Source organism: Mesoplodon densirostris, chromosome 10 (genome assembly GCF_025265405.1).
Source record: "Mesoplodon densirostris isolate mMesDen1 chromosome 10, mMesDen1 primary haplotype, whole genome shotgun sequence".
Classification (NCBI taxonomy): domain Eukaryota; kingdom Metazoa; phylum Chordata; class Mammalia; order Artiodactyla; family Ziphiidae; genus Mesoplodon; species Mesoplodon densirostris.
In genome coordinates, this window is record NC_082670.1 from 20517740 (window position 1) to 20543369 (window position 25630).

Here is a 25630-nt window from a genome sequence, read left to right on the forward strand (position 1 = left end):
CTTATTTTGCTGAGAAAATAGAAGCAATCAAAAGAGAACTTCCATAGCTCTCCCCATCACATCTACCCACCCATCTGCGTCTGTGCCCATATCCTCTGGCTTTCCTCCTGTAATACGGATGGCCCCTCCATGTATGCAGATTTCAGCCAATCCTTCTCACCCCATTCAGGGAGACTGCTCACTATTCGTCTCTTGCCTTATTAATTTTTCAATCTCAACTGGGTTCTTTGCATCAACAAACATGCTGTACTTTTTCTCATTAAAAAAATAAAACAACTCTTTTGACTTCATATAGCCCCTCCTCCTGGTTATTGCACATTCACACAATGTGCAATATTCTGCTCCCCTTTAAACAAAACTCTTCAAAGAGCTGCCATACTTGCCATTTGAAACATTCTTTTTTTAAAAAATATTTATTTATTTTTGGCTGCATCGGGTCTCAGTTGTGGCATGCAGGATCTTTCATTGCTAGTGTGGGCTCTTCGCTGCGACACGTGGGCTCCTCTCTAGTTGCAGCGTGAGGGCTCTCTAATTGTGGCGTGCAGGCTCCAGAGAGTGCAGGCTCAGTAGCTGCAGCGCACGGGCTTAGTAGCCCCATGGCATGTGGGATCCTAGTTCCCCGACCAGGGACCGAACCCGCGTCCCCTGCATTGGAAGGTGGATTCTCAACCACTGGGCCACCAGGGAAGTCCCTGAAATGTTCTTTTATCCTCTCTTGGATGTACTCCAAGTTGGATTTTAACCCCACCATGACTCTACTGAAATTGCTCGTCAGGGTCACCGATGACCTTCATTCTGCTGAATCCAATTCTCAGTCCTCAGCATTTGTCACTCGTTTCTCCTTGAAACGCGTTTTTCACTTGGCTTCTAAGCTGTCATAGTCTTTTAATTCCCTACTGGTCACTCGTTTCCTTTGCTGCTTCCCCCTCTTCTTTATGACCTCTAAATATTGGAGTGCCCCAAGGCTCAGTTCTTGTATCTCTTGTTTTCTATCTATACTTCCTGGAGGAAACAAACCAGTTTCATGGCTTTAAATACCATTCACATGCTGAAGACTCCCAATTTTATATTTTTAACTGGATTTCTCACCTGAACTCCAAACACAATTACTTTCGATCACCAATGTGGTATCTCCATTTGGATGTCTAAGAGGCTTCCCCAACTTAACATGCTGGAAGCAAAATTCCTGGTCTTCTTTATTATTTTTTAATTTAATTTAAATTTTTAATTTATTTAATTAATTTATTTATTTTTGGCTGCGTTGGGTCTTCGTTGCTGTGCGGCGAGCGGGGGCTACTCTTCATTGAGGTGCACGGGTTTCTCACTGCGGTGTCTTGCCTTTATTGCGGAGCACAGGCTCTAGGCATACGGGCCTCAGCAGCTATGGCATGTAGGCTCAGCAGTTGTGGCCCGTGGGCGCTAGAGCGCAGGTTCAGCAGCTGTGGCGCACGGACCCAGCTGCTCTGCGGCATGCAGGATCCTCCTGGACCAGGTCTGAACCCATGTCCCCTGCACTGGCAGGCGGATTCCCAACCACTGCACCACCAGGGAACCCCCCTGATCTTCTTTAAATCTCCTGCTTCTCAGTTTCCCTATCTTGGAAGATGGCATTCCTTCCTTCCAGTTGTTCAGATTGAAATTTTTGGATTCATCCTTGGCTTTTATCTGTTTCACATCTCATTTCCAATTTATCAACAAATCCTTTTGGCTCTACTTTCAAAGTAGATATCTGGACACCCTGTCCAAAGTTGGGACATTCTACAAAATGTACTTGCTTGTACACTTCAAATATAGTAAGGTGTGGAAGTTTAAAAAAAGGGGGGGCCCATTACTGTTCTAGAGTAAAAGAACCTGAAGAGGAGAGTTACCATATGACCCAGCAACCCCACTCCTGGGCATATATCTGGAGAAAACTCTAATTTGAAAAGATACATGCACCCCAATATTTATAGCAGCACTATTTATAATAGCCAAGACATGAAGGCAACCTAAATGTCCATCTACAGATGAATGGATAAAGAAGATGTGGTGCATATATACAATGGAATACTACTCAGCCATAAAAAAGAATGAAATAATGCTATTTGCAGCAACATGGATGGACAAAGAGATTATCATACTAAGTAAAGTAAGCCAGACAGGAAGAAAAATATCATATGATAGCACTTATATGTGGAATCTAAAATATGATACAAATGAACTTATTTACAAAACAAGCAGGCTCACAGACATGGAAAACAAACTTATGGTTATCAAAAGGGAAAGTGGGGGGAGGGATAAATTAGGAGTTTGGGATTAGCAGATAAAAACTATTATAAATCAGACAGATCAACAAGGTTCTACTATATAGCACAGGGAACTATACTCAATATCTTGTAATAAACCATAATGGAAAAGAATTTTTGAAAGAATATATATATGTATAAATATATGAATCACTTTGCTGTGATTCAGAAACTAACACAACATTGTAAATCAATTAAAAAATTTAATAAAGAAAAGAACCTGAAGAGGCATGACAACTAAATTAAACATGTAACCCATGGCTGGATCCTGTATCTATGTGTGTGCATGCATGTGTATGTATATGTATGCTATAAAGGATATTACTGGGACAATTGGGGAAACATAGACCTGCATTATCCAATATGGTACCCACTAGCTACATGTGGCTATGGAGCACCTGAAATGTGACTAGTATGAATTGAGATGTGCTGTAAGTGTAAAATATATACTGTATTTCAAAGACTTAGTATGAGAAAAAGAATGTAAAATATCTTATTAATAATTTTTATATTGATTACAAGTTGAAAGATTTTGGATATATTAGGTTAAATAAAACATATTATTAGAATTAGCTTTCCCTGTTCTTGTTACTTCTTTTCTAGTGGCTACTAGAAAATCTAAAACATCAAGCATGGTCCCTTTCTAAGGTCTTTGTGGTTATTGTTGCTTCTGCCCAGAATGTTCTTCCCAGGGATATCCACATATCCACACGACTGACTCACCCCATCAGTTCCTCAGGCCATCCTCAAATGTAGTTTTCTATTCGGCCTTCCCTGCATGCTCTCTTTGAAACTTGTGATCTTTGCCCTATCACATCTCCCACGCCAACACTGGGCAATTACATTACTTTTCTCTGTCTTTTTTTTTTTGGCCGTGCTGCACAGCTTGTGGGATCTTAGTGCCCAGGTCCCCGGCAGTGGAAGTGCGGAGTCCTAACCACTGGACTACCAGGGAATTCCTTCCTTTTCTCTGTCTTATTGTCTCCTCTTTCCAGGATAGGAGCCCCGCAAGGGTAGGGATTTTTATGTCCTCTCATTTTTTTTTTTTTTCCTTCACTGCTATAGCTCCATCGCCAAGAATAGTCCCTGGCATATGCATACCTCACTTATAGTTAAGTATGCAACAAATACTTGTTGAATAAATGAGAAGTTAGAGAACTAGTTTTTAGCAAACAACTGTTGTTCCCTGCAAAAAGTGTACTTAGAACTTTCTCAAAATCCATCATATTTGTTTTATAAGAGCTAATGTCCCCAGGAAAATTTCAGGGATAAAAATATTTATTTTTCTATTTGACTAATTTGTTTTCCTGATATAGTGAGAAGTGCTGGTGTTTTCTGCTGACTTTGGTTTACAATTTTACTTTATAATTTTATAAAGTAAGTAAGGTAATTCAGTTAAGCAGTACAGCAACAAACCATATAGGGGAAATTGTTTTTACTGCTCACTCAGTAACTAAGCAATCACGTATTTAATGAATCACTTGGTAAATACTCTCAGAGCTGAATGTCAGGGGCTTCTCTGTGATGCTGCTGGCGGGGGTCTGGGTTGGGAACATATACAAATAAACCAAGACTCATTTAGCCTCAGGGGGCTTACAGTCTCTGCTCATAGATACCACAACTCTGAAACGCAGCTCTGGGACATGGGGTTTGCAGAGTTGCAGTCACCGTGGCATTGCAAGGCATCATCACAAAGTAGAACAGAAAAGCTTAGTTTGGAAACAGCGCAGGCTCTGTTATGGCCACCTGCAGTAACTACAGCAAGGAAAGCCACCGTGATGGAAGCAGTACCTTGGCATTAGCAAGGCGTGCACGGGTCTATCGAGATTTCTTCAACTAGGTACCTCTCCTAAAGAAACTGTTTATGCAGGCTGGCGTTGGGAAGACAAAGTTAAGGCCTTTGGGTGATAAACACATGCACTGAGGCCAAAACGTGGGAGCAGAGAGACCCTGAGCTCACCTCCTCTCACAACCACACCAAAATCACAACTGCCTGCAGAACAACCATCAGTGCAAAAGGCTGGAACCTACCAGAAAAGATCTACAACCAAAGACCTAAAGAAGGAACCACAGCTAAATGGGTAGGAGGGGAGGACTGTGATATAATCAAATTCCATACCCCCTCCCCCTACAGACGGCTGACCCACAAGCTGGAGAATAAATACATTGTAGAGATTCTCCCACAGGAGTGAGAGCTTTGAGCCTCATGTCAGGCTCCCCAGCCCGGGGTTCCAGCACTGGGAAGACGAGGCCCCAGAGCCAGCGGGGCTTTGTTGCAGGAGCCCCACAGGACAGGGGAAATAGAGGCGTCACTCTTAAAGGGCGCCCACAAAATCTCATGCGCACTGGGACCAGGGCAAAAGCAGTTAATTGGTAGGAGCCTGGGCCACACCTACCTGCTGGTCTTGGAGAGTCTCCTGGAGAGGTGGGGTGGGGCAGCTGCAGCTCACCCTGGGGACACAGCCGCAGACGCCAGAAAACAGTCAGCAGCACGAACACTCCTGGCGGCCGACATCTTGGATCATTAAGACCTGGCGGAGGGGGGGGTGGGGACGGGGATACAGCCCCGCCCATGAGCAGACAGGCTGCCTGAAGACTTAAGGGCCCACAGCTGCCTCTGGACACACCTCTAGACACGGCCCTGCCCACCTGAGGGCCAAGACCCAGCTCCACCCACCAGTGGCCGACCACTGGCCCCTCCCTCCAGGAAGCCTGCCTTAAGTCTCCAGAGCAGCTTCACCCACCGCAGACACCAGAAGCGAGGAAACCACCATCCCATAGGCCAGACGCTACCCTGGGACCAGCTGGACCCTGATCCTGCCCACTAACAGGCCAACGCAGCCTCCTGGACACCCTGGACCCCACACCCACCTGTATCAGGAACCGCCATCCCCAACTCCCCAACGATCTGAAAGGAGTTCTGGGATCCCTGGGCCCTGCAGCCAGGCTCCAGGACCTGGCTCTGCCTGCCAGTAGTCCAGCACTAACCCCAGGATCTGGCTTCACCTGCCAGTGGGTGGGCAACAGCCCCAGACTCTTCGGGACCCTGACTCCACCCACCAGTGAGCCAGAACTGGCCTCAGGGCCCCCAAGGATTCCACCACCAGCTACCTCGTGACCAGGCCCCACTAAACAGCAGCCAGCAGCATCTGTACAAGGCAGGGTCTGGCAACCCACCAGACTAGGGGCCAACCAAGCCTACCAGACGGCCCACACAGTCAGCCTGCCACAAAAGAAGGACCCACGCAGCCCTCTTAGGGGGAAGCCCCAGAGCATACAGCTTGGGTGACAAGAGAGGAGGGCACTGCTGGGATGCATAGGAGCCTCCTACAGAAGGCCACTTCTCTAAGGCCGAGAAGCGTAACTAAACTACCACAGACATAAAAATACCAATAGCAACTTAGACAAAATGAGGTGGCACAGGAATGTGTTCCAGACGAAGGGATATGATGAAACGCAGCTCTTTTTTCTCCAGTTAGCACTACAACAAATCTGAGAAGTAAATATCATCCTCATGTATGGATAAAGGAATTTCAAGATAAGAATAAACTCAAGTTGAGAATGAGGTGTAGTGTGTTGTATAAATACCAACTCAAGAAGGGCATGTGAAAAAAATACACCAGACTCTGAACATGAGACTAGTAATTCAAAAATAATTTTTATTTAACTTACATGATTGAAAGAGTGACGAATACAAATGCCACAAAACTAAAAGCACCCCCTTCAACCAAAAATAAAATGCAGAAGTGAATACAAAAGATATGGAAGTACTCATGCAATATTCAAAAAATAAAAAAAAACCCAAACAACAAAGCAAACAACTCTGTAACATTTGTGATTTGACTTTCTATAAAAAGAATCATTGCAACCATTTAACAGAGACTGTAGACTATACATACTAACTATAGACTGTACAATGTACCTTTAAAATGAAAGATATATGCATATATATAATATTTATAAATTTACAAATACATATATACATTATAACTTCACAGTTGAAAGAACTTATTTGCCAGGAAGCCTGACAAACAATTTTCACTTTAAAATGAAATAAGAGTTGTTTTTAAAGGTCTTGCTAAAATGTAAATATTTAAAATGACATCTAAATGATATTTTATATAAGCACATTCAGAGAACAGTAGATATTCCACAGTTCAAATTACACTCACACATATTATTTTGATATCTTGGCATATCCCACCTTGTATACTCTTAAGAGGAAGAAAAGTTATTTAATAAGAGCTACTGAATGGACTTGTACTTTATTTAAACGACTTGCTATCCTGATATGGAAGCAATATGGGAGCTGTTGGTTTAACTATTTGGCCAAAGGATCCTATCCAGTGATGAATGATTTCTCTGGGGGCAGTAACCATCATTCAGGGCATTCTTCTTCCTAACCTTATGGTCATTTGTATAGAAGAAAAGACCACTGTTAATGACCCTCTGCTTCCACCCCATTAGGATTCCTCCAACTTCTATGTTCTACTTCAAGGAGCATCATAACTTTCTGAATTAATCACAGCTGTCTGAAAACTTCTGGGTTTGATTTGTCTTAGCAGCAAAATACCTCTATTGTAAAAGTATCATTATAAAATGGCTCTTGTTTAAAAAAAAAAGCTTAAGTTTTGAGTATCTGTTTTAAAATGAGTATGGGTATAACCTTAATAAGGTAGTTTTTAGTGATCTACCCGTCTTTTTTACCATAATGGAAACATGCCTTTGGAATTTTCACGATAGACAAAAGAAACGAGAAATAGTGTAGGCTTGAAAAAATGAAATTAAAAAGAAATAAACTCTTACAATATGTCCTTTTACCAGGTTCTGCAGGCAAACTTTTACTTGAAGAAATCTTTTTTTTTTTTGCTTTGCACTTAAGGTAAAATTAGGTAGCTAAGGGGGCCACTCAACCCTGAGAACACAACAGAGGAAAAACTGCAAGGCATATGATATTTATCAAAGTATCATGTGACTATTTCAAGCTTATAGAAGAACTTCCAAAAATGTATAAAGACGGCTGTTTTAAAATCCCATACATACTAGATAAGACAGACTCTTTTACTAAGTATTGTCAGACGCAATCAACCATGTAATCTACTGAAATATACATAGCCCTATTCTGTTGGCTGAAGGAAAAGCAGATAAGTACTGTGAAAGGGGACTTTGAATTCCTCCCATAACATGTTAAATTTCCAGACAACCTCAACAACTTCGAGCTAAGTCACAGCACCACCTTGATTAACAGGGCCATTTATTAAGATATCTGTTAGGCAGAGTTAACTGGTAATTAAAAGGCCGTGGCAACTTCACTTGCATGACGACCTCCAACTTTAACACAGTCTCGAGGAAATTTGTCCAACTGTTCATATGCCAGCCGCCCATCTTCTCCTGCATATAGAGCATCAAAAATGAATACCAGTTTGAACTTAACTTTTTTATTCATCACTCAGAATAATAATACCAGTTGTTTAGGTAGGGGTCGCTATATTTTGCTAAGGTTGACTTTAGGTGAGGAAAAGTCATCTTTGGCTATTCTTAATTATGTTGTTTTCTAGGTAATGTTTAGAACAACCAAGAACTTTTGAGCTAATGCCAGAGACTAAAAGAATGTGAAACACAGTAGACGTCCTATGGGCATTTGATGTCAATAACTTCACCTAATAGATTTATTCCTGAGAAATTATATGGATTATATTTTAAGTGCATTAGTAATTTCAGTATGGCTAGTCCTTGATTTCAGTGCATTGAACTTTTACATAACTTTCACTTTTATACATTAGATATTGGTACATCCAAATGATCTGTCATAAAATCAAGTTTAGGCTTTCAAACTTCTGCTAAAAAATTATTCTTTGCCCTGTACACATGTAGTGATGCTGTCTACCAGCCACCAACTAGGCCGGTTCTATCAGTAGTACCATCTTGAACAGCCAACATGTATTTGCAAATTATTTGAATATTTTACTCCATTTTTCCTATTTAAGAAAAAATGATTAGAAAATGGGAAAATGAAGTACAGGTAACTAGTGATAAGAAACAGGCTTTCATACATTTAATACAAATGAGACAAAGATGCAAATAATTAATTGTGCTCAATCAGAAGTTCACTGTGAAGAGAAACAGTGAAATGCTGGAAATATATTGATATTAGTGGGTTTTAGAAAAGGAGTGTAATCATGGATTTATAATATATTGCCTCTATATTTGTATAATTTATTGGATATAAAGGCCTTTCAATAAACCAAAAGTCTGTTTTTGGTTGTTTTTTTTTTTCAGTACATTTAACTTTTTCAGTAATACACTAGATACAAAAGTAGAGATTTGCGTGTATTTAAAAGAACTTTGTAGTGAACTCTTCTATAAGCAAAAGCCATCAATTTTTAGATTCTTTTGTTGTTTCTGCATGCCTTGACTTTTCTGAAGCAAACGTTATTTTTTCCCTAATTCAATAGTTTCCAACTTTTTCTTACTTTGGAGTAGAACCCTTTATTTGAAACAAAGTATTTATGCAAAACCCTGAATATAAAACATTAACAGCAATGCCTTTCCGGCTGATGATACTGGGAGGAGAGACAGAGTGCCCTTAAATTAAGCACATTTATACCATACTCCCTGCCCGCTCACACACACCCCTGTGGATGCCTAGGCTAATGAATGCTACTTAAAAACCCAATAATACCAGGCTAGTTCCTAGTTTGCTCACAGGGAGATTCCAATTTAGAGGTCTTCAGTTCTTCCTCCATTAACCTACAGCATCCAGGTGACCTAGAGGGTCAGGATTCCATTGCAGTGCTTGACTGGGTCTGGGTGTCGTGGGTGAGTTATGCAACCCTAGCATGCCTCACTGTGCCCCTCTGTAAATTGGGATTAACTGTCCCTCCTAGAGCCTCAGGAGGATTAAATGAGCTAATCCATGCAGATCCCTCAAAACAGTGCCTGGCACGTGTTACCCAATATTCTTTACAGTGACACAACCCGGGCCAGGATTTCAGGGCATCTCACTGTTACTAAGATTCAGTTTTCAGGGGCTTGGATCTGCGTTGGCTCCTCTGCTAGTCCTTTAACAGGCAGGGTGTTGGAGGAGGAAGAGCTCGAGCCTTGGGGTGTCAGGCAGTGTGGTTCCAGCCGGGACGCACTGGAACGGCCAGAGCCACAGTGAAAACTGCTCTGTCCAATCGAGAGGCCACCAGCCTCAGGTGGCTGTTTACATCTAAATGGTAACTACTCACAATTAAACTTTAATTCCTCAGTCATAATAGCCATGTTGAACTGCTCAGTTGCCACACGTGAATACTTCCTGCCGTCTGGGACGGTGTGTATAGAGCAGCCCCATCATCACAGAGAGATCTACTGGACAGCTCTGGGTTCAAATATTGCACTAATTCCATACGGGTTGGTAAACAGTGGCTGCTTGGAGCCCCTCGAATGCCCTGTGACAACCCTCAGCCCTTTATCATAGAGTATCTTTTACCAATCCCCATCCAAAATACTATTTTCACTACATTAATTCAGTCGTCTGTGTAAGATAAAAATACACCAGTATTTGTGCCTTAGGGTCAAAGGAAATTCATAACATTGAGTTCAGAGGTTCTCCACCTGGGAGACTTTTAATAATCCCAGTGCTAAGGCCCAGCTCAGACCGACAAGAGCAGAATCATCTGAAGTGGAGCCCAGGTATGGGTGTATTTTAAAGGTTCCCTGGTGATTCCAATGGGCATCTAGTGTTGAGAATCATGAACCGGTGGTGTGGTGGGCTATGGGGGCTTTGGGGAGCCACATCTGTAAAGTGTTAAGGTGAAGCAGGTGTGATGACCAACCCCGAGATATGGCTGTCTGTGCAGCTGAACTGGATCTGGATCATCTACAGGGATGAGCCTCCTCAGGTTACAGTGGGAAGAGCAGCGTTGCTGGCTATGCCTTCCTTCATTGTTATTTCAGAACACTAAAGGCTAAAAGAAGTTCAAGCTAATAATACCCTGGGCACATTTTTAGGGAATTAAATAATTTCTATGCCTAAAGCAAGCCGTGAGGAGTAACTGTTTTATCCTTTAAACACACATATGTTGCCTAAGATTTCTATGCATTGCATGATATATCAAGAGCAGACTGAAGCCTTATTAAACCCTAAGAAAGAGCACCAGACAATGAGTATGATTGCCACGGTGACTATAAGTGCCATGAGAGTCTCCCTTACATTCTTTTTTTTTTTTTTTTTGCGGTACGCGGGCCTCTCACTGTTGTGGCCTCTCCCGCCGCAGAGCACAGGCTCCGGACGCGCAGGCTCAGCGGCCATGGCTCACGGGCCCAGCCGCTCCGCGGCATGTGGCATCTTCCCAGACTGGGGCATGAACCCGTGTCCCTGGCATCGGCAGGCAGACTCTCAACCACTGCGCCACCAGGGAAGCCCTCCCTTACGTTCTTAAGCTGCTACTAGAGTCACACTAGGGCAGTGGCTTTTTCCCAACTAGTATAACAGAGCGGATTATATTCGAGGACTTTGAGGGGTATAGTATTTATACTTAGAGTGAAGTGAAGGAGAAGGGTTATTTGGATATTCCAGAAAAAAATAAATACTTCATTTCTTTTCTTTGGTGTCGGGGCTCAGGGGCAATAGGCCTGCAGGGCAATCAGAGGTTAACCTGAGAGTCTGGGGGAGGCTGTGGTACGTGGGGGATTAGGGCATCCTGGGGAACGCATCACTGTCCTCCAGGTAGTGCCAAGCCCAACCCGGCAATCCGACCTGGATTCCTGACTCTGACCTCTGCTTGAGAGTTCGATTTCTATGTTCTTGATTCCAAATAGTGCCCAGACTATGAAATCAGCTAGAAAGGCTCCAGAGAGCAACCTTCTCCCTCAACATCCAGATAGTTAGAACGAGGAACTGGGGTGAGATGGAAATTGATCAGTCATACTGTATGTGTATGTGTGTGTGTGTGTGTGTGTGTGTGTGTGTGTATAAGTGTGAGCTGATAGCCTATAGGGGAAAAATTGCTAAAACAAGGCACATGAAACTTTTCCTTACCATTCCCTTTGAGGGTGTCAGAAATAAACAATCGTGTAAAAAAAAAAAAGAACTCACCAAGAGATAGGAGAGTTTCTGAGGCCACATTTCTGATTTCTTCAGTATCAGACTGACACAATGTCACCAGCATTTTAATGCTTTCAGTAGCCTACAGGAGAAAATAGTTAAAATAGTGTTCTGACATTTATGTGTGGGATTACATGAGACTTAGCATTTCGTAGCTGGTAGCTGACTTTAAAAACCCAGGGCTTCCCAAACCTAGTTGAGTATCAAGATGACTTAGGGTGCTCTTGTAAAGTACAGATTCCTGGGTGCCACTCCAGACACACTGTATTAGAACTTCCTGGGTTGGAGCCCAGAATTTGTACTTGTGGGAGCTCTGATGATCAGCTAAGTTCCTATTTCACAGGGGACTCCAGACCTAGAGAAGTGAAGTGACCAGCCTGCTTTTCCAGAATAGAATCCAATTCTCTTAGTTCTTTCTACTGTATCTCATTCCCTCCAAAACAGCTCTAATGTAAGAATTCCTAATTTTAGTCTATATACTAAAATAGAGGAGGGGAATAAAGATCAAGGATGGGAATTCTTCTAATGTTTATTCCACAAACATTTACTGAGCACTCTGTGAACCAGGCAGTTCACAGTGTCTGGGAAACTCAAGCCAGGAACATGACATGGTCCTGGCCCTCAAGAGTTTACAATCTGGTGGAAAGACAGACTGTGAAACAAGTGAACTAATTATTATGATGAATGATAGGTTGAGTCAGGGCAGAACACGACTGGGAAATGCAGCCTGGTCTGATCAGGGAAGTCTTCCTGGAGGAAGTGATATCTTAGAGGAGTTAGTCAAGTTTGGGCACATGGTAGGGGTGTATGTGTGTGTGTATGTGTGTGTGTGTGTGTGTGTGTGTAGTGTTTGGGGGTGTGGAGAAGGAAATACATTCTAGGTAAGGGGAATAGCTTGTTACAGGGTCCAAATCGAGGGGAGGCTTATAAGCCACATTAAAGATTTTGGACATCATTCTAAGATCATGGGAAGCCATGTAAGAGTTTTAAGAAGGAGTTGTCTTTTATTCTGAGCTTTCTAACTGCAGTGGAGAGGATGGACTGCAGGGAGGCAGAGAGACGAGTGGGAAGGTAGCTCAAATCCAGGTGAATAGAGTGGGGATAAAGAGTGGACAAATTCCAGCTACTGAGGAGATAGGATCCGCAGGATGAGGAGGCTGGTTGGATGTGGAGGATGAGGGGCAGGGTGGGGTCACTGATGGCTCCTAGGTTTCTGGCCTGAGCTACTGAGAGACGGTTGTACAATCCACTAAGATACCAGAGACTAGAGGTGGGGGTGAGATGGGTGGCATTCGAGGTGACTTCCTAGGGGAGATACCTAAGAGCAAGCTGATCAGAGGTGGGAAGGGAAGACCTGGACTGGAAATACGAGGAATTATTAGCATAGAGATGATGATGGAAAACGTAGGAGTTGATGTTTCCCCAGGGAGGACTTGTAGAGGGAGAAGAGGGCCCAGCAGGTGTCTCTACAAACACCAGTATTGAAGGCAGGTAGACGAAAGAGAGCCTGCTATGAAATAAAATGCTCTCTTCCTGTCATTTTGAGGAGTCGATACTGGGTAACAAATTACAGTTTTCTTTTCTGGAAGAAAGGTAGGCTTATGAAATGGTAGCTGCATGGGTAGACTCTGGGTTATTTTAGCCCAGTAAGACAGATGGGGAACCTAAAATTGGAGGGCCACTGGATCTGGGGACCTTGACCTCTCAAGCTTGTTTTCATTTTGATAATAGGAAAGAAAAATGTCAGCTGTTTGCCATCATTAATTAAAAAAAATTTTTTTTCCCTGACAAGTTAACAAGAGTTGATTGGTTGAGTCTGCACTGTTTTTCACATCATGCTGCATGGAGCCCCTTTCAGGAGCTGGGGGGCTGCAGGTGGTTTAGAAAGAGGTCTTTTAGTCAGCACAAAGGATCCTATCCTCTAGGAGAAAAAGGTAAAGGAGAGGAATTGGTGCTCCCAGACTCTGGATAAGCTAGACTTTAAAACTGTAGCTTTTTTTTTTTTTTTTAATAGATTTATGGCTGCGTTGGGTCTTTGTTACTGTGCACGGGCTTTCTCTAGTTGCCGCGAGCGGGGGCTGCTCTTCGTTGAGGTGCACGGGCTCCTCACTGTGGTGGTTTCTCTTGTTGAGGAGCACGGGCTCTAGGTGCGTGGGCTCAGTAGTTGTGGCACGTGGGCTCAGTAGTTGTGGCGCACAGGCTTAGTTGCTCTGCGGCACGTGGGATCCTCCCGGACCAGGGCTCGAACCCGTGTCCCCTGCATTGGCAGGCCGATTCTTAACCACTGGGCCACCAGGGAAGTCCTAAAACTGTAGCTTTTATGGTAAGCTTCACAGCACGTAAATCCACAAAAACTGGTGCAGATCATTTATCCTCATGTCTTAATTTATGTTAACTCTGTATCAGAGCTACGATCACCGACCTGTCACTGTATATCAGGAGAGCACCCAAATACACAGCAACCACTGTGGGCTTTTTTTGGCCACCTCAAGGTAATTTTTTGACCAAGTAACAAGGAAGGCAAATTTTCCTAGAGCTGTTTTTCTTCACAGGTCATTAACTTTTTCTTTTGAGGTGTTAATCCCTTCCTTCATGTTCCATCAGGCCTGCAGGTCCTTGCACCAACCCAAGAGTTCAGCAAATCTTAAGGTGTGGCCTTTTCATTCTTTTCTCAAGGATGATTAATCTTATATTTTGTGATTAAGGTCGGTCAAACATTAAATCTTGACTACTGAAAGGCGAGCTCTTTAATGCTGGCAATTCTCAGCCCTTTTTTCATTTACACCTCCCTCTGACACAATTAAGATTGATGTGCTGCTTAGTAAAAAAAGAGCTCTCCGGGAAGGATTTGGCAGTTTATTGGCACACTGGATTTCAGTACTTCTTTGCCAATTTTATTTGTCCCTGCTATTTTTTTGTACACAAGAAAAACTGAGGAAATCAGCATGTCATCTCTTTTTTGGGATGGAAGATAATTTTCTAACAGTCATTCTGAGGCAAACTGATTCCTGTGGGCTATTGAAAAATGGAATTGTTTTCTGAAACGTATCGGCTTTAATAAAACTAAGTTACATTTAGGTATTAAATTTGGGGTTGGTAGATGCAAACTATTATATTTAGAATGGATAAACAACAAGGTCCTACTGTATAGCCCAGCGAACTATATCCAATCTCCTGGGATAAACCATAATGGAAAAGAATATTTTAAAAAGAATATATATGTGTATAAAACTGAGTCACTTTGCTGTACAGCAGAGATTGACACAACATTGTAAATCAACTCTACTTCAGTTAAAGAAAAAGACAAAAAGGACTCCCGAATTAATATACAGTGTAAAGGAGAGGAGAAATGCTGCTAAAGCAGGTACTTCCAAATACAGAAAGAAAGCTGTTCTATGCACCTGGCTTAGTCTCAAAGCCAAAGTCAGCTCAAAGCTGACCTGCCAGGGGCTCTGAGGCTGAGCCTTACCTTCAGGCTTTTCAGGGCCAGGCAAGCTCCCTTCTGGAGCCAGAGGTCAGTCTTTGTTAGGGCTTCACAGTAATAGAGCAGGGCCTGAAAAAGAAGAAAGGACGCTGTGAAGACACTTTGATTTGTTTGTAGTTTTAGATGTATATATCATTTTTACTCCCTGAGATAAGCTACAGATAAAACAAGACATTTTGCACTACCTTCAGAACAACAACAACAAAAATCCATTAAAATTCATGTTTATTAAAAGAGCTGTCTCTTTACTCAATTCATCATGCCTTCTATTCTATGACTGGAATCACATAATACATGGCCTCTTGTGTCTTGCTCTTTCAGTGGGGGTGACGGTATTCAGCCCATAGAAGAGAGTTTTGAGCAAATTCTACCAAAAGATCAGAACTTTGTAGGAAAGAACAATATGAAGTTCATGCTCTCGGGCCAAAATGGCATTAGAATGGAATATCTTCCTGTGAGTGCATCTCACCACATGCTAGCTTATGTAATGCCTTAGAAAAGTTAAGCAAACTCTTCTCAGAGTTCAACATCGACCTCCCCAGGACAAGAAGGACCAAGTTTGATTTTCTTGAGCGGATCTGAAGGTTGACGTGAATTGATTTTTAGAATGACTGCTCAAGTTGTAAAGGGCTCCCAGAGGACCAAGGCCCTTGCTTGTACTGGGCCCCAATGTGCTTGAATTGCAGATGTTTATTATACCTGGATGACTGTTGAATTAAAGCCGAGAGAGGTAAACTGCCTCTTCCCCAGCATCAGGAGTGATGGCTTTTCAAATTAAAAATATTCTAGCTGTTTGACCCAATAGTTTGATGACTTAACCCCAAACTACTCATGAGAAATGCATGTGCGTGAACATACATACGTATGTTCATCATAATATTTTTCAGAGTTGGAAACTACGCAAATGCTCATCAATATGGAATAAGAAAATAATGGGTTATTCATATACTGAGATGCCATTTATCCATCAAATAGAATGAAGCAGATCGATACGTTCTGCCATGGAAAGAAAATAACCACGATATATTACATTTAAAAAACCAGTTGCACAACAGAATAGTGTGATCTCGTTTAAGAAAAAAATGATTATCCATGTTAGCATGGATAAAATAGAAAAAATCTGAAGGAATGTACACTAAGTTATTAACAGTTTTCTCTGGGGGCTGGACTTACAGGTACTTAACTATTTTCAGTATATTTTTGTAGTTTAAATCATTTTACAGAATATATTAATAAGTGAAAGAAAATTATTTTTATAAAGGAAAAGATGACAAACTATTAATAGTAAATGGCATAAAGTTAAACAAGCTTCTGCCTTGATGTCCATCATTTCATGCCCTACCTTTTCCCTGAAATGCTCGTTTCTGGAGGCTGCTGCCAAGTAAAGCATCACAGCCTCACTAACTCCACTGTCATCCCCGGTTAAGAGCAGAGCCAGAGTCCTGAGTATTTCCTGCTGGGCCTGGAGGCTGCTGGGTGCAAGGTCACTCATGGCCTGTAGCAGTTTTTCATCTTTCAGTGACTGCAGAGTCTGAACCATGGAAACTGCAGAGTGAAAAGAAAACAGAGGTCACCTTCTGACAGTAAAGGAACATGCTCATTAAAAATATAAATAAGACACAAGGATATACATAATAACAGACCCAAGGATATATATGAAAATTAGCATATTAGAAAGGCGATGTTTCCAATTAGTGAGAAAAGGACAGATTATTCAAAAGCTATATCAAGGCAAATGAAGAATCAGATGAGAAAAAAGTGAAAGTGGATTTCCACCTCATAATGGCTACTATAATAACTTAGAGATGAATTAAACAGTCACATGTAAAAATAATAGTGAAGAAAATACAAGTAAACAGTTTTTACAGTGTTCTTTTTTTTACTGTCTTTTTATTTTTAAAGTCTTCATTGAATTTGTTACAATATTGCTTCTGTTTTATGCTTTGTTTTTTTGGGTGTGAGGCATGTGGGATCTCAGCTCCCCAACCAGGGATCGAACCCGCACCCCCTGCATTGGCAGGTGAAGTCTTAACCACTGCACCGCCAGGGAAGTCCCCAGCCCCCTGTATTTCAGTCATACTTGCCTGGCAAAACCCTGACCCTGAATGACCCCTGACTCAGCCTTCTGTCTGTCTGCACTCAGGAAACTGGACCCTGATGGAAAAATCCAGTTGGTTGGAATATGGGGACAATATGATAAAAAATAGGATTTTGAGTTCCATTTGGACAAATTGACCATGCTCTACGTACTCTAGTCCTTAACTAGACATCCAGCATGGGCATCCATTAGCCACAAAAGCATTAGGATAAGAGTGTATCTGGTCCGTGCAGATGGGAAAATATAACCTAAAATTCACATTCCATTGATAGAGCCACATCCTCTACACATGAACAAATTTGTGAATGATCAAGATTTTTTTGCTTTAATTTCCCATTTCTCCTGTTGTGGTTGTTCTGGTAACTTCACTGTTTTATAAATAAAAAGTCTCCAGTGGACTTCCCTGGTGGCGCAGTGGTTAAGAATCGGCCTGCCAATGCAGGGGACATGGGTTCGATCCCTGGTCCAGGAAGATCCCACATGCCGTGGAGCAACTAAGCCCGTGCGCCACAACTACTGAGCCTGCTCTCTAGAGCCCACAAACCACAACTACTGAGCCTATCTGCCACAACTATTGAAGCCTGCGCACCTAGAGCCCATGCTCTGCAACGAGAAGCCACCACAGTGAGAAGCCCGCACACCGAAAAGAAGAGTAACTCCCACTCTCTGCAACTAGAGAAAGCCCACAGGAAGCGACGAAGACCCAATGCAACCAAGAAATTTAAAAAAAAAAAAAATCTCCAGATAATATTATGTATAACAGCTAAATAAGTAACAGAAAACAACCTAAACATTCAACAATAATCAAATATATTAGTATGCATATAAATGTAGGGATATTATAAAACTAAAAAATGTTTCAAAGAATTAATAACATGGGATATAATGTCAGATTAAAAAACCAGGATATAATATTCTATAATGAGTAATCACAATTTTGAAATTTAAAACCAGCGCACAATCAACTGAAAAACACATTATATTTTAAAAATAGGAGAATAGGTGATTTGAATCTCTTCCTTCATCCTTCTCCATGTTTTCTAAAATTTTTTTTTTTTTGTATAATGAAGGGCTTTTCTTTGTATAAAGAAAGGGGGAAAAAAGATAAGTAAAGGCTTAGAGTTCTTCCCATGGTCATTCTTCAGGGCTGTGTAACAGGAAGAAGGGGATGTGGTTTCAGGACCCCAGGGTCTCACTTTGTTATGCTCTTCATTTATTGATTCTAAATTTGTCACACTCTAAATTGATTTTCTAAAAAAAAAAAAAAATCTATTTTCTGAGTAAATTTCTATATTATCCAGTTTCCATCAGAGGCATCTCCTGCCCAGGCTTGCCCTCTCTGGCACTCTGGACTAGCATGGCTATTCGGGGGTGGGGAGTGGGACCTAAGCACAGACTCCCGTGTGCAGGCTGGAGTGGCCCTGGGTGGAGGAAGATTTTCTTCTTCTCCCTGTGATGCCAATCACCGTGCTGAACGTGGTGCCGCAGGGTTTAATGTCCTGGAAAGAGAAGGGCTGAGACCGGGTCTGGGTCAGGGTCAGAAGTGTTTTTGCCACTAGCGCTGTGCCAACCTGTCTACTCCCAAGAACACACCTCCCTCCCTCCCCTCCCCCCACTCCTCCATTGCCCCATTGTCAAGCGTGGGTGGAGAAATAGAGCACAAACTTGGGAACCAGAAACCAGCCCCTTACTGCCTGGCTCCATTCCCAAAGAGGTTTTCACTCACTGCAGATACTGATTTTATTTCTTATATTCGAAGGGCCACATGAGAAGGCAATAAGGAGCTTCGTTGCTGCAACCCTGCGTTGGTGCCTGTTCTCTTCAATCCTTGGATATGAAGCCTTAGATTTGGTTTTTCATCTTCTTTCCCTTCCCAATCTGTCACCCCACTGGCCTTCTTCTGAACCTCACTTCTGCTTAGTATTGTGAAAGCGACACCAAAAAGGGCAACATAAAATAGCACTGCCTGCGGGCTTGATCCTACAAGTGGCAAACACATTAATGAGGGAAAGAAATTACAGCAGTCTTAAATCATTTACCAGCTTCCTGTTAATGGTGCACCCCTGCTGGATGACTGGGACGTGCTTAGCAAATCCCTGGTTCATTGCCAAGGGGCTTACTAATGTGAAAGGTCCAGAAGTCATTTAAAAGGCGAATCTTAGCCCAGCTGTTGACTTGGGGAAAAAAAATTACCATCACTAAACACTATGACTAGAAAGACCAGGGATCATTCCAAACTGAGCCCCACACAGTGTGACCAAAGAACGTGTCCCACCTTGCTTGGCCAGCTGGTTCAGATAACTCTCTAGGTCACTCACACCGTGGCTCGTAAAGTAACTGTAATACTGGAAAACAGTGATGACTTCGGAGGAGAGGCTGGAGGTAAGCAGGGGCTCAGCCCGGTCCAGGATTTGGGACACCAGTGTGAGAAACACTGTTTGGAAGAGGAAGATATGGAGCAGCTTTTAACAAACATGATCAATCATTCATTCATTCACTCATTCATCTTTCTATGGTGGTACATGACAGAGTGAAGTCTGTAAAGTAAAATCAGTGCACAGCCAGATGATTTTTGCATATCTATACACCTGTATAGCTAGTCATTTGGATCAAGATACAGAACACTGCTAGGACTCCATTAGGCTTTCCTGTGCCCCTTTCCAGTCTATACTTACCCATCTATCCCCACCATGGGCAACTAATAATCAAACTTCTATCAATGTATTAGCTTTATCTGTTCTTGAATTCATATAAATGGAACTATATAGTATGTACTTTTTGTATTTAGCTCCTTTTGCTCAAAAAATATCTGTGAGATTCATCCAAATTGTTGCTTGTAGCAGTAATTTATTCTTTTTGAAAACTGCTATGTAATACCCTATTGTATGACTCTATTACAATTTATCCATGTTCTTGTTGATGGGCATTAGACTTGTTTCTAATTTCTGGCTCTTGTGAATAAAGCTGCTATTAAAAAATGAGCATAAGCATGTATTTCTCTTGACACATTTAGGAGTGGACTTGCTGGATCGCAGGGTAGGAGTATACATATTTAGTTTTCATAGACACTGCCGAACAGTTTTTCCCAAGTGGTTATACCATCTGACACTCCTGTACTGCTGACATTTTAATGAAAAAAGGATACATACTTCAAAAGCAACACAGACATATAGTCCTTTTCAAAGTCACTGCTGATATTCAGAATGAAAACATGTTCAGTGTCTTTCTTCTCTTCGATTTTACTGAGTAGATGATGTTTTCTCTGGAGGGGAAGCCCTTTCTCAGGGCTAGCTGCGGGGAAAGTGTTGAGGGAACCTCTCTAGCGCTCACTCTCAAAACCAACGACAGAAATGTTTCCCTTGCTCCTGCTGTCCTGTACCTGGGTCTGCAAGTCCGGGATAGTCTCTGTTGACAGTTCTGGCAAAGCTGGCTTCTAGCTGCTTAATCACTTTGTCTGCTGAGCTGTGGTAGACCCCAGCCGGGCTGCAGCACTTGGTCCAGAATGACAGCAAAGACAGCTTTTTGTGAAATTCCGGTATGGCTGGAATAGAAGAGCAACCCCCATCCCATGATACATGTTTTGAGTGAAATAGATGAAGAGATGCACCTGGGTGAGGATGGGGAAGGCATCACCAAGGGCCTTCCTTTTTTTTTTTAAGACTGTTTTTAAATCATAACTACAGGATTTCTCTGTCGTTGGCAGGTGTCCCGAGGGCAAAGAAGTTGAGATGAGGATCTCATCCAGCCTGGGCAGCAAAGAAAATGCAGCAAAAGCAAAGCTGTTTGCTTTAGGTGATAAAAAAAACAGCAGGTCTACCCTTGGGAGAAGGTCCAGTCATCTCATCTCCTATAACTTAACAGCAAAAAATATACAGGATCAGAGACTCAAACCTCAGGAGACTTTTCTGCAGGGGGTGCAACAGAGCAGAGGATGACTGAAGGAGTTTTCTCACCCTACCCAGGCGGCTCTCTTACTGAAATGATTGAAGAGCCATATGCCATGGTCAGCATTTCACTCATGTGGCTGTGATCATGCAGAGGGGCCTGGGGGAGGAACGGACAGGAGTCTGAATGTCCTGCCCCTTTTCACATCTCTCAGAGACCTGCCAAGGTCCCCCGCTCCTGGGAGGACCGGAAGCAGGAGGCAGAAATGTATAGAAAGAACCTACAGGGTGTTTTAAGCTTAATCAGAGATAATCCAGAGGATCCTAGTTTTCCACTATTTCCACAGACTATCTGATGTGAAAAACGATACAGATTCTTGCCTTTAGGAAACAGCCCTGTAGCCAGACCACACAGATTCAAAGGCATATTTCCTGGGTCAAGTTCTCTACCTAAAGCTCTCTGAACCAGGGACGCTCCTGAAGGCCTTTGACTTCTCCTTTTCTACCTTTCCCAGTAGGGTCTGAGAGCACCTTGCCTTGACAGTCAACCACTATGGGAGCTGTCTCAGCCAGCTCTGTGGTGCAAGCACAATCCTGATCACCTGTCCCAAATGGAACCACACCAGGAGAACAAGTCTGTGAAACTGCCTGGGAGGTGGATGCTGGTTCTGTGTATACACTAGAGTCTGCCTTCTGGAGGCGGAGGCCCCTCTAGAAAAAGCTAGGCGTCTGCTGCTTTGACTCTGAAGGCTGAAGCATGGTGTTAATTACGACCACAGTAATTAGTGTGGAGACCTTCCTCTACAGCCCAAGAGCCCTTCTCTGCCATCCTAACAAAGCCATGAATAGATGCAGGCAGGGGAGGGGGCTCATGGGGTCACCATTTACAAGAATGGCAGCGTAACTGCAGGTGCTCACCTTCGATGACAGAACTGATGTTTCCTATGTTCTCATCACTGACGGCCGAGAGCTTCTCCATCACCTGGATTTGCCTAGAAAGCTTCTCTAAGAGGTTTCTGGCCACAAATGGGGTTTTGCTTGAGAAAACAATTTGCTGATAAAACAAACAAAACCACTGTGTCAATTACATTGTTGTCAACAGAGCTTTCCCCACTCAACCTTGTCCTTCTGAATGAAGTGGGGATGTTAAGCTCATACCCGTTTCTCTTCCGGTTTGAAAATGTTCCTCATTCCAGGCCGGTTACAACATCTGCTGAAATCAGACATGTTTTTGTGGCTTTCAACTTTTTTCAGGCCTGTGTAAATTCCTGAATTTTCTCAGTAGTAGGGTTGCAAGGTTATTATAAAGTTACCTTTCTTGTATGTACTGTCAATCTAAAAATCCTCTCTGAAACTTGAAGGGCATATTTAGGTTGCCCTCCGGTATGGACAGAGAAAAAAGATTTTGTTTTATAAGCATAGTAATTTTTCACGGCCTGATTTATTTCCTTGTCTTCAAGCTGAAAATTAAGAGCGTGCTGTAGAATAATCCTAATTACAATGAAAGCTATCTCACTAGAGTTAACAAGTGCTTACTATGTACCAGGCACTGGTCTGAGCCTTATCCATGTATTAGTTTGTGTTATTTTGCACAACAATCCAATGAGGTGGGAACTTTTGATTTTCCATTTTACTGATGAGGAAACCGAGGCACAGAGAGGTCAAGCAACGTGCTCAAGGGCACATAAATAGCAAGTGACTTCACTTGTGTGCAGATCACGAGAATAAGGGAGGGCTTGAGAGGGGAAAGGATAGAAGTCAGTCGCTGCCTGAAGGTTCTAGTCCTTTCTGTGTCTCTCAGAAACCTGTGCCCTTCACTTGGTAGGCATGGCTGCAGGATGCAGACCTGTACCGCCATCCTGTATGGTCTAAAGCACTTGGACTCAAAGGCAAAGAGAATTTTTCAAATTCAAAAGTCAAGTGCAGCAATTATGTACTAATGCCTTTCATGTAAATAAATACAGTAGAAAATAACTTATTTATTTATTTATTTATTTATTGCAGTACGCAGGCCTCTCACTGTTGTGGCCTCTCCCGTGGCTGAGCACAGGCTCCGGACGCGCAGGCTCAGTGGCCATGGCTCACGGGCCCAGCCACTCCACAGCATGTGGGATCTTCCCGGACTGGGGCACAAATCCGTGTCCCCTGCATTGGCAGGCGGACTCTCAACAACTGTGCCACCAGGGAAGCCCTAACTGCTTTATTTTAAACATAATTATAGCTATTATGATTCTTATGGACTGCCCATTTTTATCTCTTTGCAATTATATACCAAATGAATAAGTAAACTCAGTGATTCAGGAGCGGGTGTGAATTAGAAATCAAGCTTCTAACCCTTACTCTTTTATTCTGTATCTTTATGTCTACCTCTTTTTTCTTTTTTTTTTCTTTCTTTCTTTCTTTTTATTAGGGTATAGTTGTTTCACAATGTTGTTTGTTTCTACTGTACAGTGGAGTTCCCTGTGCTACACAGCAGGTTCTCATTAGTTATCTATTTTATACATGTTAGTGTATGTATGTCAATCCCAATCTCCTAATTCATCCCACCCCTCCTTTCCCCACTTGGTGTCCATACGTTTGTTCTCTACATCTGTGTCTCTATTTCTGCCTTGCAAACCGGTTCATCTGTACAGTTTTTCTGGATTCCACGTGTAGGCGTTAATATACGATATTTATTTTTCTCTTTCTGACTTACTTCACTCTGTATGACCATCTCTAGGTCCATCCACGTCTCTACAAATTCTTTCCCTTTTTTTAAATTTTAAAGATCTAATTGGCTTTACTAAATGATTCATGGATTGGGCAGTATCTCATGTACCACGTAGAGAGGAACCCCCCTCTTGTTTTTCTAGTGTTGATTTTCTCCACAGAAGAGTTGAAGTGTTATAACCAAGGCCTTATTATCGAGAGAAACACTGCACTGACCATTGCATGCCAATTATTCTTTGAGAGAAAACATCCATCCCTTCATGGAAGAGAATTCTCCCATGCCTCACAAAGTAATGACTCTACATCTAAAAGGTGAACGGGGAGTTTGCTCAGCACAGTCTCGGGCTCACCAAGGACAAAGAGCTGCGAAAACCATCTCATTCCAGTGCTTGGTGAATAGAGGATAGCTATAAGTCAACGACAATCCTTGTCCATTTAGGTCAGAAAAAAAAAAAAAATTGCACCTTCTGCCAGATTGGTTGTCAGCACCTGGCTTTTAAATTCAACACTCAACAGAAGAGATCTGCTGGGGTGTTGGCCAACCTAGTGCAAGAGTCATACTGACAACCAGTTTCCCAGAGCACGTGAGGTGTCTGAGGCTGCTTTGAGGGTCTACATTTGTGGAGGAGAAGCAGATTCTTCTACATGTCATCACAAGTGTGTTACTAAAAAAGCAACATTAACCCACTCCCGGCCTCCCTGGGGCCCTTCCTCCTCACCCTGCCTCTGGTCTTCCAGTTGGCCATGTGCTCTTAAAAGCACGATTCCTCCTCTTCTTGCCTGGCCCATCCCCCTGAAACCATTATACATTTGCTTTCACATTCTTTTCCTGTTCCCCACACATCCAAGCAAGCGCGAGAAGAACAAGATTGGGAGAAGACAAGCCACCAGGTGAGGAGGAAGCATTCAAGTACCAATAGCTGCTTGGGGGAAAATGTTTTGTTCAAGACAGCTGAAACTCTCCCTGCAACAAAAGAATGTCAAAATAGCTGCTCTGCTGTGGCAAAATCTTAAGTGATAAACAGCCTGAAATGAGAAGAAAAGTGAGCCCCAGGGTGTCGCAGAATGAAAGCGAACTGGTGAGGAGGATAATACCTGTAAAATGTTCTTTCTTGTTGCTAATAAGTACTTATTCAAGATCTGGAAAACTGTGGTTATGTTCTGGAGCATTTTGCCTTTAGCTGTCCAGGTGGTAGAAAACTAGCTCATGTGATGGGTTCATATTAACGTATGTTCAATAATACTGGCTTTCAAAGTCCATTTGTAGATGGCAGAATACAAATTCCTTATCTAAAAAACAATCACATTACTCTCACCTATTATCAAATGATTTGAAAGCCAGAGCACATTATATGTCACCTACTACCTGTTAAAGTCTGGAGATCTAGGTTTTAACATAGAAAACCCAGGGTTGAGGGAGCATGGCCATGCCTTTCAGAGTTTCTGAGTTGGGTCAAATCAAAGCAGGATGGTTCTCTTATTCCTGAATTCTCATTTTCCTGGGAAAACTCAAAAAAGGAAGCACACATTCATTCTTGGTGCATCAACAACCTGGGCTCTAAAAACCCAGTGCCGTCACCAGTCCTACCTGGACGAGTTGGGTGCAGTACTGGAGGTGCCTGATGATGCTGAGGTCCAGGCTTTCATTTCCCGTGGTCAGTGGGAGAGGGCTTCCTGCCACACTAGTCCCGACTCCCGTGTCCTCAGTCAGGGCTTCGCTGAGGTGCCCCCTGGCTTCCGGGTGTACTGATCTGTAACTGTTGAAGCAGGAAGGTGAGCGAAATGTTAGCTGGTTCTTTCTGCATGGAAATCACAGGTCAACTCAATCACAGCACCCACTGAAAAGAGTCTTGTGCTTGCCTATCTTGAAAAATAGAGATACCTTTCAAAAACTATTTTATAACTAGGCCTGGTCACCAATTTGCCTAATATTAAAAAGATCCTGCAAACAGACTGTTTCCAGAGTTCTCTGCTTCTCAAGCACAATGAACCATCTGTAAAGTTGGCTCACTAAGAAGTCTTTTGAAATGTGCCCTCATTTTGCAGCACTTTCCTGCTCTGTTGACGGAGTGGTTTGCC

The 25630-nt window shown here is 42.6% G+C and overlaps 1 protein-coding gene across 2 annotated transcripts in view; it reads right to left on the bottom strand.

The window, feature by feature from the left end:
• Window positions 1-7575: 7575 nt before the first annotated feature.
• The window catches only part of RIPOR2 (RHO family interacting cell polarization regulator 2), a 55219-nt gene continuing 37164 nt past the window's right edge, over window positions 7576-25630 (bottom strand). For both annotated transcript variants that reach the window (XM_060109915.1, XM_060109914.1), the window contains 8 exons: window positions 25140-25308; window positions 21761-21896; window positions 20338-20499; window positions 19234-19392; window positions 16203-16405; window positions 14846-14929; window positions 11368-11458; window positions 7576-7676 (listed from right to left, as the gene is read on the bottom strand). In XM_060109915.1, coding sequence (XP_059965898.1) covers window positions 7576-7676; window positions 11368-11458; window positions 14846-14929; window positions 16203-16405; window positions 19234-19392; window positions 20338-20499; window positions 21761-21896; window positions 25140-25308 — 1105 coding nt within the window. The remainder of the gene's footprint in view (window positions 7677-11367; window positions 11459-14845; window positions 14930-16202; window positions 16406-19233; window positions 19393-20337; window positions 20500-21760; window positions 21897-25139; window positions 25309-25630) is intronic.